Source organism: Nuphar pumila, chromosome 12 (genome assembly GCF_984573655.1).
Source record: "Nuphar pumila chromosome 12, dmNupPumi1.hap1.1, whole genome shotgun sequence".
NCBI lineage: Eukaryota > Viridiplantae > Streptophyta > Magnoliopsida > Nymphaeales > Nymphaeaceae > Nuphar > Nuphar pumila.
In genome coordinates this window covers 7,480,163-7,493,419 of record NC_143260.1, presented here as the reverse complement: position 1 = coordinate 7,493,419, position 13,257 = coordinate 7,480,163, and the positions used below count along the sequence as shown (strand labels likewise).

At 38.6% G+C, this 13,257-nt stretch overlaps 1 protein-coding gene across 3 annotated transcripts; it reads left to right on the top strand.

Annotated features, from left to right (window-relative positions):
• The first annotated feature begins 925 nt into the window (after window positions 1-925).
• On the top strand, window positions 926-6,181 carry LOC149819840 (putative inactive receptor kinase At4g23740). 3 transcript variants are annotated; one of them, XM_089983642.1, is made up of 5 exons: window positions 926-1,131; window positions 1,245-1,308; window positions 1,620-1,833; window positions 2,249-3,910; window positions 5,155-6,181. In XM_089983642.1, exons 4-5 carry the CDS (start codon window positions 2,662-2,664, stop codon window positions 5,802-5,804), a joined length of 1,899 nt encoding a protein of 632 aa, XP_089839768.1. In that variant the 5' UTR covers window positions 926-1,131; window positions 1,245-1,308; window positions 1,620-1,833; window positions 2,249-2,661; the 3' UTR covers window positions 5,805-6,181. The 3 variants fall into 3 exon arrangements, with proteins under 3 accessions (XP_089839768.1, XP_089839770.1, XP_089839769.1); XM_089983644.1 differs by having other exon boundaries at window positions 927-1,131; window positions 1,620-1,741; XM_089983643.1 differs by lacking the exons at window positions 926-1,131; window positions 1,245-1,308 and having other exon boundaries at window positions 1,402-1,833.
• Window positions 6,182-13,257: the final 7,076 nt, after the last annotated feature.

Sequence of the window (13,257 nt, the reverse complement as noted above, 5' to 3'; positions counted from 1 at the left end):
ACCGGTGCGGGGATGAACTCATGCTTTCCCCTTACATGCCTTGCCCCATCCCGTCCCCAATCTCTGTTTGTAAAATAACTAAAACTACCTTTAATGATTTAATAAAAAAATTCACATAACTCTCTTATATATATTTTTAAATTTCTAACCCTAAAGATAAAATGAAACGACGATGAAGGTTAAAGTCAAAACCCATGCAAGGATAAAGATAGGAATGGAAGGCACAATTTTGAGAGGGGGCGAGAGTGGAGACCCTGTCCCCCACGTCCGCCCATGTCCACTGTCATCCCTAGTTCAGATCCAACAAGACAGGTACCTAACATAACATAAATGGGACCTCATTAGAACATTTCTCGTGATGTTCTCATATATCCAATTTCGTTAGGCCGGGGAAAAATGTTGTCAATATTGTTGAGAATCGGGCAATTCGTATTATATCCGAAAATGAGTTGAAATAAATCTTCAAAATATTAAAAATAAATTTTAATACGGGGCCGGAGAAAGCCAAAGTCCATACCCGTTTACCCTCGGTCCACTGCCATCCCTATGGGTAACCACGGCCGTGTATGTCTGTCGTTAAGATGAATGTTTGTGAGTTATAAAAAGAGGATGAAATTATAAAACGAAAAATGTAAGATTTATGCCAATAAAATTTTTTCAAGGGATTTAAATGGTTTGAGCATACTATACCAACACCACCTACTATACTACCCTAGATATAAAAAAAAGGTTAATATAATGCAAGTTGAAGGAGTTAAAATAAAAAAGATAAACAAACTCATAGAGTAGAGTGATGTTAAACTCGTCATTAAGAAAGAAGCCCTCAAGACAACATCACCATCGTACGTAGTGAAGCAGAATGCCGTAAGGTCAATGGGAACTGCGTAGGGGCAATAGAGTCATTGTGCTGCTTAATAAATAAAGGATGGGTTGTTAAGGGTGGGAAGATGAAATCCGGGGGAGTTCAGATTTCCCGCCCTCCTCTTCCTCTTCTGCAACAAGGAAGAAAAAGAGAAAGCAGAAAACTCTCTCTCTCTCTCTCTCTCTCTCTGTTGATGCTGCTTTAATGGGGAACTCCCTGGTTTTGCGCTGCCGATACGGAGGGGAGAATGGAACGTCGACTCGTTAACGGTAACATTTATACGAAACATCTCCCTCTCTCTGCTTTAATGGCGTATCACTAACGGTAAAGTTCTCTCTCTCTCTCTACTGCTTTAATGACGACTCTCTCTCTCTCTGCTTAGGGAAGGCGTTGCTGGCTTTGCGCAGCCGATACGGAGAGGCAAACCGGACGGAGACTCGCCAACGGTAAAATCTCTCTCTCTCTCTCTCAACATTTTGTTGATCTTCATGAGTATTAATGTTGATCTTCTTTCGGCTCTCTCTCTCTCTCTCATAAGGGGGAGCTTCGATAAGAGGCTCTAATTTTCGAGAGTTGGTTGTTATTCTCCGTTTGTAACTCGACTGTTCCTTCGACGTATCGGAGGGAGGAATTTGGTTGCGGGCAATTTTTCCGACGTTAGAGAGGTCGATTTTGGGCTGGACGAGAACGGGAGGCTGCAATCTAGATTTCTTTCTTTTTTTTGGTGCTGCAAATTTTTGGTGCCTCTTGTTTGCAGGAGCCGTTGTTGGTGCCGGAGAGCTCTGAGTTCCGAGGTCTTGCGGACGAAGTGAATCGGACTCTAAACGATAGGCGAGACGTTTCCGGGTCGAATTTCGGGGTTTTTTTCCTTCTACTCCGGTAGTACGACCTTCAGATCTGAGTATTTGTAGTTGGGATTGGGATCGGATTATTAGGAAGCGTGTGGATTCTTTGCCTGGAGACTTCATTCTGTGAGTACAAAAATGAGAACTTTGTTTCCTTTTTTTTTAAGGAAAACAAGCAATTAATTCGTTTTTTGCAGTTTTTTGAAAAGACAAAGATTGGAATTGTTGATTCTGTAAACTAAAAACGATTTTTTTTTTATGATTTCGACGAATTGCAGTCATACAGTTCATCACTGATAAAAAAACCTGAATTTTCTAAAAGTGATTTGCGAAAAATTGCTCATGATTGGCCTTACGAAGACCGGGGTTTTGTTGCTAGAGACCCAATCCTAATTCTTTTATTTGCACGAGAAAAATTGGGATCAGAAAAGGGCTCACTTTTAGCATGTATGAACAAGTATGCAAATCACTGTGTATTGGTTGTCTTTGATCTTGCCTCCTTTAGTTGGTGCTTGAATTTGAAGGATTTTTACATTTTCAGGCAAATAAACCATTGGGTTGGTCATCCAAAGATCATAGTTGATGCAGATCTGTGGTGGTTGCCCTATCTCTACTGATTGAATGTGGGTAGTTGTTATAAGTTGGACTATTGAGAAAATTAGGTGGAAGTACTGCTTGCTATTTGACTTTTTAATAATAAACAGCTCTGTATCAATAGTCTGAACTCTGAAGTTTTCTGTACGTCTGGGTTGCTGAATCTTTTGCCCAACTGCGAAAAAATTCCTCCGTTCAATTTCGATAAAGAAGAAATTGTTGTACATTTCTGTGCGTGGTATATGGAAAATGTTGATGAAGCAGATTGCTATATAAGAGAAACATGCAATATCCACTCTGTTTTGAATCATATATATTGAGGAAAAGAAATTGAATTTTTAGTGTGGCGGTTTGATCGCGATGGAGTGTTCACTATCCTTATTTTTTATTCTATTGCTTGGATTTCTGATGAGCCAAGCAAGTTGTGATCCCGTCGAAGATAAGAATGCATTGCTTGATTTTATCAGCAGTATGCCTCGTATCAGAAACCTGAATTGGGACCCAAAATCCCAAGTGTGCAATAACTGGGTTGGAATCATCTGCACTGCAGATGAAAGCAGAGTGATGGCCCTGCGTTTGCCGGGCATAGGATTGACTGGACCGATCCCACCAAACACTCTCAGCCGCCTGACCAATCTTCAGATCCTCAGCCTTAGATCCAACAGCATATCTGGTCCCTTTCCTAGCGATTTTTCAAATCTTACAGCTCTGGTTTCCCTCTACCTCCAGGGCAACAATTTATTTGGACCCTTGCCTTCTGATTTCTCACCGTGGAAAAAACTTGTTCTTTTGAATCTCGCCAACAACAATTTCAACGGAAGCATACCGCCTTCTCTGTCGAATCTAACACAACTTGCAGGTTTGAGCTTACAGAACAACTCTCTTTCTGGAAACATTCCAGATCTGAACCTGTCTAATCTACGGTACTTGAATTTGGCCTACAACCATCTGAATGGAACTATACCCCAATCTCTACAAAGGTTTCCAAATTCATCTTTTGCAGGAAATGATCTTGTTTTTTACAACACCACTCCCACACCAGTCTCACCCCCTAGTTCCTCACCAGTTCTTCCTCCCGTTCAAAGATCAAGAAAGCTTGGGACTTCTGCTATCTTGGCCGTTGCCGTTGCTGTTGCTGCTTGTGCATTGGCATTTGTTGTACTTGCAATCCTTATGATGGTTTGTTTAAGGAGAAGAGACGGAAATGTTCCTGCTGAGAAAAAACATAAGAGTGGGAAGAAGGTGGAGAAAGAAGGGAAAAAGGAGGAGGATTATCAAGAAGGGGAGAAAAATAAGTTGGTTTTCTTTGAAGGCACTTCTATCATGGGATTTGATCTGGAGGATCTGTTAAGGGCTTCTGCCGAGGTTTTGGGTAAAGGTACCTTTGGGACAGCATATAAAGCTGTTCTAGAGGATGCAACTTCAGTGGTTGTGAAGAGATTGAAAGAGGTTGTGGTGGGGAAGAGGGAGTTCGATCAGCTGATGGAAGCAGTGGGGAGCATAAGACATCACAACATTGTTCCTCTGAGGGCTTACTACTACTCTAAAGATGAGAAATTGTTGGTTTATGATTACTTCAGTCAAGGAAGCTTGGCAGCACTCTTACATGGTATGTTTCATTGTGCTCCTGCTGTTTCGGTTAACATTTTTGTATTGTGCCTTTTGTTTTGTTCTCCTTGTTTCATGTATTCATGTGAAAATTTGGCTCTTTATTTTAGATTTTGAGAAAACGTAAAAGAAAGGAAAGGGGAAAAAGAAGTCTGAGAAACTTCTACAGATACACCTTTGCAATCAAGTGTACCTTTAGGAAATTTCGTCTGCCTGTTCAACCTTGAGATGTATCTTTTCTTCAGTTACTCTAAGTTTTGAAACTTTCACAAATAAATGGTTGCACTTCAGGTGTACCTTTTGTGAATATCAATTGCCTGTTGCACTCTAAGTTTTACGCTGTTCAATTTGAAGTGCTTGTTCTTTCAATGAGGAAATGATGCAATGGAGAAGTATTGCAATGTACAAAACAGGTCCGTGTATTAACACCAATTTCGGAACTATTTGATTCTTATACGCATCATCTATGTTAGTATTGCAACTAACATGGGTGAGTGTCTTCATGCTTTCGCATGCCTGTACTTGAGCATTAGGCGTATCAACTTTTTCATATTGCGTTAGAGGTAATGGAACAAGAATTTTTATTTGTTTCATGCTTTCACATTTTTGGCAGCTCAGACTTCTCTTTTACCTTACAAGGATTCTTTCCACCATTTATGATGGTGGTAATAGTATGCATTTACAGTGGGATGATTAAGCCAATCCAGCCTGTTCCCAACCAGACATGGACGCCTTCATAAGTAAATCTCTCTTAATTAAGATACATTTTTTCAGTAAAAAAGAATGATATTATTAGAGGGAGTAGTCAAAGGGGGCCTAGAACAGCTTTCTAACTGTGATAGCCTAAAGAGAAGCCTAAATATTCAAGTAAAACTCTGAAAAGATCGTTTCTGTAAGTTGAAATTAAACATGTCAACCATTTTAATGCATTCGTAGCATTTCCTGGAACTCTGCTACACCAGTTTAGCAGGCAGATGAGATGAGGTGCTAACAGCGACATAGGCCTACTGGCCATATTGCTTACGGAGTTAACATATCAGGAGATTCTTTGAAACCCAGTCTCGACTAATATATGTTATGATTGGTCTCACCAAACAAACTGGTTCAGTGGCAGAATCATGTTATGAAAAAAATCACTATGGAGTTGTTTCCTGACACTTGTTATATTCAGAATTATTTTCTTGTTTCAACTACATACAAGTCAACCACTTTTTATTGATTGTGCTTTTCTAAAAATGAAATCAGGGGGAAAAGGTGGTGATAGGTCTCCACTCGATTGGGATTTGCGCGTCCGAATTGCCCTGGGGGCGGCCAGGGGCGTTGCTTGCATCCATGCACAGAGTGGTGAAAGGTTTGTACATGCCAACATAAAATCCTCAAATGTGTTCATCAATTCGGATCGTTATGGGTGCATATCGGATTTTGGCCTATCGGCACCAATGATCCCAGCATCCCCAGTGCACACCCGATCAGCTGGGTACCAAGCACCGGAGGTGATAGAGTTGCGGAAGCCAACACAAAAGTCAGATGTCTACAGCTTTGGAGTTCTGCTGCTTGAGCTCCTCACTGGGAAGTCTCCCATCCACATTCCTGGTTCCAGCAGCTCTGGTGGAGGTGACATCATTGATTTGGCTAGGTGGGTGCAGTCTGTGGTGCGGGAAGAGTGGACGGCTGAGGTTTTTGATGTTGAGCTGATGAAGTATCCTGGAATTGAAGAGGAGCTAGTTCAGATGCTGCAGGTAGCCATGGTATGCGTCGCAAGAGTGCCGGACCAGAGGCCGAAGATGTCAGAGGTAGTGCGGATGATTGAGGACGTTCGGCAGTTTGACTCCGGCAACCCACCATCAACAGATATCCGGACACCGGAAAACCCGCCGGTGTCAGCCTCATCTTAGATGCTGTCTTCTTACTTCTACCTCTCCCCCATTGGGCAAGTCACATTAACATCCTTGGTTTCTTAGGTAACTGACCTGAGAACAAAAAGCTAGCTGGTTTCCTAGTAGTTTCTCAAAGTGATGTTTGTAGGTCATTTGGTTTTATTCTGTTTGTTCTTTTGGAGATTCGGGCTCGGATTTGGTCCTTGTTGCTAAGGGACGAGGAAGCTGCTGTGAATTGTACCCCTTCCTCAGTTGAGTCGTTTTATTTCTTTTTCTTTTTTCCTTGTAATTGTAGTCTGCATTCTTCAAAATTTGTGTTTGTTTGTCTCTCTCTGGTTGGTAAATTTCAGAGATAAACTGAAATGGGATTTGCTGAAGTGTGCAATTTGAAGAAATATCTGATAATGACTTCCTGTGACTTCTGCTTAGATATATGCTAGTCTGACAAAGATACCTTCATGCAGAAAATCTCTAAAGAATTGTCCATTTGAAGTGGGCATTGCCAGTGAGATGGGATCAAGTCAGAGTGAGCACTTCTGGCTGCTGTTGATCTCAAGATGAACGACATCCATAACCTGTACGAATGATATGCCCATCACTTGGATGGGCCCCACTCTTTTTTCTGATGTCGTTTGTGTTTCGGATGAACGGCTCACAATAAGCCTATTCAACGACATCCAAGGTGCCTCTGACTGTGGTGCCTTTGACGTTATCCTCTCTCATTGTCAGTTTGGTCCCAAAACAGGAACCAAAATTGTCTGCTGCCATGGTTCCTGATTGGTACTTCTTGATAATCAATGATAAGGCTGAAGGAAAATCTTCATGGGCTTACTACCTCCACAAGAAAGACTTCAGGTCGAGGACACGATCACCCAACCTTAAGCGGCAATGGCATGCACCAGCAGGATTTGATCATGGGCCTTCAGCTTGACACATGACCCGGCTGACCACATTGATCATAGTGCCTTATTCAAGCGTTGCCCTGTTTAAATGTGGCAGCCTGACAATAGATGGTCCCAATCAAAATTGCACATAAGATGCGGGCAATCATTTCGAATAGAGATGGGTGGTGCCAATTGTCAAAATTGTATCTGCCAAATCTTTTGGCCAACGATTCAAGTGAAATGGCCGATACCGATCTCAAGTGAATCATTTTTAATTGGCTAAAAAATGTTTCGTGTCAATCAAAATGCATCAATTTTAAGCATTTTCTACATTTATTTAAAAAATAGCCGATTCAAGTTAGTATAGTATCAATTTGCTGCTAATACTTACTAATCGGCCTATTGAGGTAGATTTCGCACCGATACTGACAACATTGGGTGGTGGGTGGTGCGCTCATCTTTTCTTGTTTTTTGCTTTTTGCTTTTTTTTTCCCTTTCCTCTCAACCCCATTTGCAATCTGCAGTAGGTCATGTGCAGGGGTCACAAGTTTTGACCAAAGTTCAGCCTGCAATCCAATGTGGCCACCAAAAGAGATAAATGCATGAGAGCCGATCAGGTCAAGGGTCCCACCCATGCCATTCATGGGACCACCATCTTTGGATTCTTTATGCTTCAGATGGGCTGTATATAAATTTTCAGCACCATTGATGCTCTAGATGAACGGCATTTAGAGCATCTATGATGGATGGGCAAGAGCACATCAGGTCATGTTTTATATAACCGGGATCAATGATCCAAACCATCTCATGGATGAGTCTACATGTTTTTAGTGAGAAACTGTTTTTGAATCGCTAGAATCTGACTTGTGTACAGATTTTTCCAGTGATGAAAAATAGACGGTTGTAAATGCACTGATTTTTTTTTATTGAAAAAAGTCAGCTAGAATCTGACTTGTGTATAGGTTTTTCCAGTGATCCTGGTGTTGTAAATCATATATCACAATAGTTTCTCAAGGATAGTGAAACATGAAAAAAGTACAAGGTAATAAAATGCACAATTTTTTTAATAGTGTGTTAGTTTTTTAAGTAAATTTGAATTATCATTGGAGTAAATTGTGAATATTGGTTGGGCTGACAAGTTTGAAGGATTTATCAAATCTATAGATGGTATTCTGAATTATAATGGCAGAAATTTATGTTTGTTTGTTACATTAAAAAAGAAAAAAAAGTTTGTCTTGTCTTTGTTTCAGAGAATTCAGAGAAAATCACAAAAGCAAAATTTTCATGAAATGAGCCCCTCAACAAATGTGGGGCCAAGTGAGAATTCTCAAAATTCAAGGGCCAAGAATTCTCATTTCTGTATCTGAACCCCTAAAGTGTCCTTTGTTTCATTCCTTTACATGAGAATGAGCATGGATTTTTAAAAAATTATGCCAACTCATGTGAAAGCTTTTGTTGAAGAAGAAGGGTTTACACAAAAAGTGATAGGTGGTGAAAAAAATATACTTTCCCACCATGATGATTTGATGTTTGGCGAGAAAGTATTACACCATGGTTGTCAGCTCAACGCTTTCTCATATAAGTTGCATGAAACAAACGAGGCCTATGGTAAAACAAATTAAGTAAATCTAATGCACCTTGCAAATCCAGCAAAGCTTCGGAGAATTGTAGCTGTCCTCGGCAATTCATCACCTAAATCGGCGATGAATCACGATTGAAGTTCTGGCCGAAGAAAATCACAGATTACTGGCCAAAATAGGATTAGCAGCAACTCGCGATGAATCGGCTTGCAAAAATCATGATTTTCTCAAAAAAATATCACCTTCTCTCCAAAAAAAAGTTAAGAAAATAATAAATATCTTGAATATTGAAAAAACAGATTTTGGTCAGGATTTTTTGGAAAAAAAATGATCTCTGCATAGAAAATATTGATGTCATCTTGGGTTTTAGGCTTAGGATGCCAAAATCCCATGATTTCTTTGGATTTGTTACTTTGTGCAGGTCATTTTTTATCTTTTAAGGTTGCAAACACACTCTTTAATGGCATACACTAGAAGCCTTCAATTCTCTGATGATTTAAGGATTCAAAGTGAAGGATCTGCTCATTCTCTGCTCTCCATTCATGTTTTTGCAGTCTCTTCCAGTGATTTTTTTTTTAATATTTACACTGAGAAACCACCCCAGGAGAAGAGGCCTAGCCGTGCTGGCTCTACATGCCATACAAGTTGTAGAAATTCTAATGGTTGCTAAATCAAAATAATTCTAAAAACAGTGGGGGAGATTTTGCTAAACAAAATCCAAATACAAACAAGCGTCATGGATGTTATTTAGCTAGTCAATGGCCAATGTGTAGAGAGGAAGACGAAACAACTTACTATCATTTTTGGAGATGTGTTTGTTTTCAAGATTCGCTTGGGCTGGCTTAGGGAGACTCATGTGGGGGAGTTTCACACAATTGAGTGAACATATTATTGTAACTATGGAGGTAAACAACCTGGGGCCAAGATGGATGTTTGTGTGGAGATGCGTTTGAGATGATAGCCTAAGATCTGTCATAAAAAGGATACAAGTTGTTTGGGTTGATTTACTAGGATTCATAAAAAGCTTAGATACAAGGTGAGAGCGTTTTCCCGTTTATTACATAGAAAAATTGCATTTGGTATTAGAAATCTGATTGTGCTGGTCTTAGCTCTTGCTATAACAATGGTCACTGTTTATTGTGTTCCTTGTAAGCCTAGGTTAAGTTTAAGTGGGTTGAAGGGCTAGGTTAGATTCAAGGTTAAGTAAAAAAAAAGTCAATTTGGATAATAGGTTACGTTGGGTCTGATAGGTTTTGGTAAAAAATCTGGTATGCTCAAATGATCTGACAAAAAAATCCCAAAAGTTAGGCGATTAATCTAGACACCTTAACGAATGCAAGAATCAAATTTCAGGGTCAAAGGCTCTGTAGTTTGGGAGAAATAATGCAGACAAATTTCAGGTCGGTATAGGGTTTTCTGCAGGTTGGACTGGGTTTGGGCAAAATAGACCCGATTTGTAAAATTTATCTCTCTATAAATATATGATAAAATTAAGATTTTTAGAGGGTCTTAACTAGATATCCTAAGGAGGTTTGGGTCAAAATTTTAGTCTTAGATAACTAACGGTTTGGGCTAGGAGACTTCAAGAAGTTTGACAAATTTTCAGCCTCGTCAGAAAATAGATTCTCGATAGAATTAGTTTAGGAAGGGTTTGGGCTCAAGTCTGGCTTAAGGAGCAAGTTCTAGCGACTTAAAAGGCTTGTGTTGAGTGTGCTCAGGCTTGTTGAAGGTTTGGCACATATGGGATTGGCCAGAGTTTTGCAGGATTGGCTGCGCACTGTGGAAACCTTCAAGTAGTTAATGCAGTCCACATGTGTTGAATGGAGATAGTTTTTTGTTCTTGGTCCTTAAGAAATTCAGATCCAATGAAGTTCTAAACACCTTTAGATGGAAAAGGAGAGCTCTTAGAAGGGGTGAGACAAGTCAAGGGGCAGGGACTTGCAAGGGGGTATAAGGAGAGAGAGAGAGTGTCCACTAAGGAGAGGGTCACAAACTAGCAAGAGAGAGTGAGACAAATTTGAGAGAGAGATCTATTTTCTTTTTCCATGATTCTATGCACTATAGAATGTGCCTCTTATATAAGCTGAGGAGGGTACACAACAGTACTAGAACAACACAACTGGGACTAACATTTTGATACAAACAGTGATAATCAGTTCAAAGAACCTGAAGACATTTCTAAGACTTTCTTCTTTCACCAGTTTATTACATAGAGAGTGAAGTCTCATGAGATCCTAGTAGACCAGGCCTTACATACATTTTCTAGCATATTTTCCCACTAAGGCGGTATGTCACCTCACTGGCCAGGATGCTACACTCTTAAGGTCTAGCAAAATATATAATGTGGTGAAAGAAGGAAACCCTATATTTTCTTTCTTGAAAGAAGCAAATATGTAAGGCACTATTGTTTTATTGAATATTGTTTTGACTCAGTATTTGGTTTTAGAAGCAAGCATCTCTTTGAAACAATCATGAAAAGTTTGGCCAAAACAGTAGAGCATAATATAAATTTCTATGTAGTAGCAATCAATCATTTAAATTTCTATACAACATCAAATATACATAATACATGGGCGACAAGCAAGGGTGGAGCCATCTTGTGGATAAGGTGAGAGTGCCCACCCTGAATCATAGAATAGGTGGACAATGCGCACCATAACCTAGAATGAAGGTGGGCAGTGTCCCGGGTCAGGGTGGGCACCACTCGTGCCCGACCCAAAGGGGGCAAGATAGACCCATGGGCATGGGTCATGGCCCACTTGAGCCCGAATGGTGAGTACCCACTAGGCCACTACCTACCCCACTCGCTCTCTCTCTCTCACACTACATGGTTGTAGGTTAATAGCTTTAACACTTCAAAATTTTAATCGAAAAATATGTAGATTTTTTTTTAAATATGAGGTTTCATCTATGACATTGCCTTAACCGAATTGAGCTCTAAGGAGTCAGTCCTGTAAGCACTAATGTTAAATAGCTTCTTATAATCGAATCCGGGAAAAGACATCCAAGTGATAAAAACTTTTATTTCAAAATCATAGTTATTTTAAAATTCATAACAAAAATATTATTTTGAAAACAATTAAACATTCTGGACGAGTTACAGGTATTTAAAACAGTGTTAACAAACCATGAACTAATCTAAATCATTCATTCTATAATTAAATAATTTATATAATTAGTTTAATTTAATAAGCAGTTTTCAAAGTAAATAAAATTCATGGAATCTAAATCAAATAAAAGAATAGGTTCACATGGCAGCCTTATAACATCCCGCAACTAGTCTTCAGCTCACTCATTATCTGAAAATTTTAAAAATAGTGTGTCAGACTCCCAACCGAGACTCAGTAAGATTCATATCAACAAGGCATATATATATATATATATATATATATATATATATATATATATATATATATAACACAAATCATACATGCATATGCCATCATTAATCATAAGTATTCAAGTAAACAGACAACTTCAAAAACCAAAATATCCAGTTATATCATAATTAATCATCACATAATTAAGAACATGCTTTAAACACAAATGCAACTTTGAATATACATGTAATATTTGTAAAGTATCTCTATTCAACTAATGCATTGTTTCACTTTTAATGACTCAATGGGTATGCCAAAGAGTTATATAACCCAGTTCAAATCACTCAGAGTATATTATTGAATGTGTTTTAATTAAAATCGAGTGACCAACTTAACTAAAACTACTTGAGAGTGATCCAACACCGAGAGAATCTCACCAGTGGCTACAAACAGAATCAATCCTAACTCTGTAGATACATGGACATACCACCTAGGATAAGTTTAGGTAGTCTGCCCCCCAACTTCGTATACTGTGTACCAGTGAGACCTTTCGACCACAACATAAAATAAGGTCTACGCAAATTATATTCTTGCACTCTCTAAGGTAGGTCAGGGAAGTCCGATCACACAAGTTCAACGACTGATTTTGCCCAGAAGCGCTAATGTGATGCATCATCCCACGATTTCAGTGACAGCCCAAAAATCACCCTCAGGGTTCTTTTTATTAAGGCAATAGGTCAATGCAACTGGGTTGTCAAATCACACTATATATCTTAGGTTCATACTTTCAGAACCAAATGCATATTTGTTATTATGCACACACACATATCAAATTATATGTACAATCAAGATATATTGTACTCAACCTGCATATTAGAATATCATATGCAACAATCACATAACACCATGCTATATTTAAAAACACTTATACAAATAGAACCTCATATGCACCATATGCATACTTACTATATGTCATAGCCCTATATGTATTGAGACATGTCACATGCATACCATAAATATGTTATTCCATATAAGCACATATAATATAGCAATTTATGTTAATCATCATAACATAAAAACATGCATAATCACCAAGTGCATATTATAAACATCAATAAAAATATATATTGATATTCAACCATTCATGTATTTATTTGATTCAGTTATGAAACTAAACCATGTCCCAACTGTTTTTTCATGCACATCTGATGTTCAAGTATATTTTTGTATAAATTAAACTTGTCCTGCACCAAATTATCAAAATATAGTTAGTAATATTTTTTTATGGATTAATTTGTTTATCAAAATATAGTTAAGCAATATATTTACATAAACTTCTTCACACAATACCATTTTTTCATTGTTTGGGACCTTCATCTATGAGTTGTGAGTGAGTATGGTCTGCTCCCTGATAATGTACGAAAGCCTTTTAAAGAATGTGGAGGAACCCTCACCCATAACTCCTTGTGTCCTAAGCTTGATAGTTACTAAAGCATTTTGTAGCTTGATTTGCTTATGCTGGTCTACACATTTTTTCTTCCTACGTTTGTATTGAAATTTTTTTGCAGTTGTGAATTTGTAATATTAAACAAATATTAATAAGAATGACAATAGAAAATATTAATTATACTAAAAAATTACTGAAATATTTACCTGATGCCGCCATGGACCACTCTAGAGTTGTAGT

What these genes read in the sequence shown, in the direction of transcription:
- LOC149819840 (XM_089983642.1), top strand. Translation starts at nt 2,662, where the DNA reads ATGGAGTGTTCACTATCCTTATTTTTTATTCTATTGCTTGGATTTCTG. An exon ending in CTTGGCAGCACTCTTACATG is followed by an intron (nt 3,911 to 5,154) that starts GTATGTTTCATT and finishes AAATGAAATCAG; the next exon opens with GGGGAAAAGGTGGTGATAGG.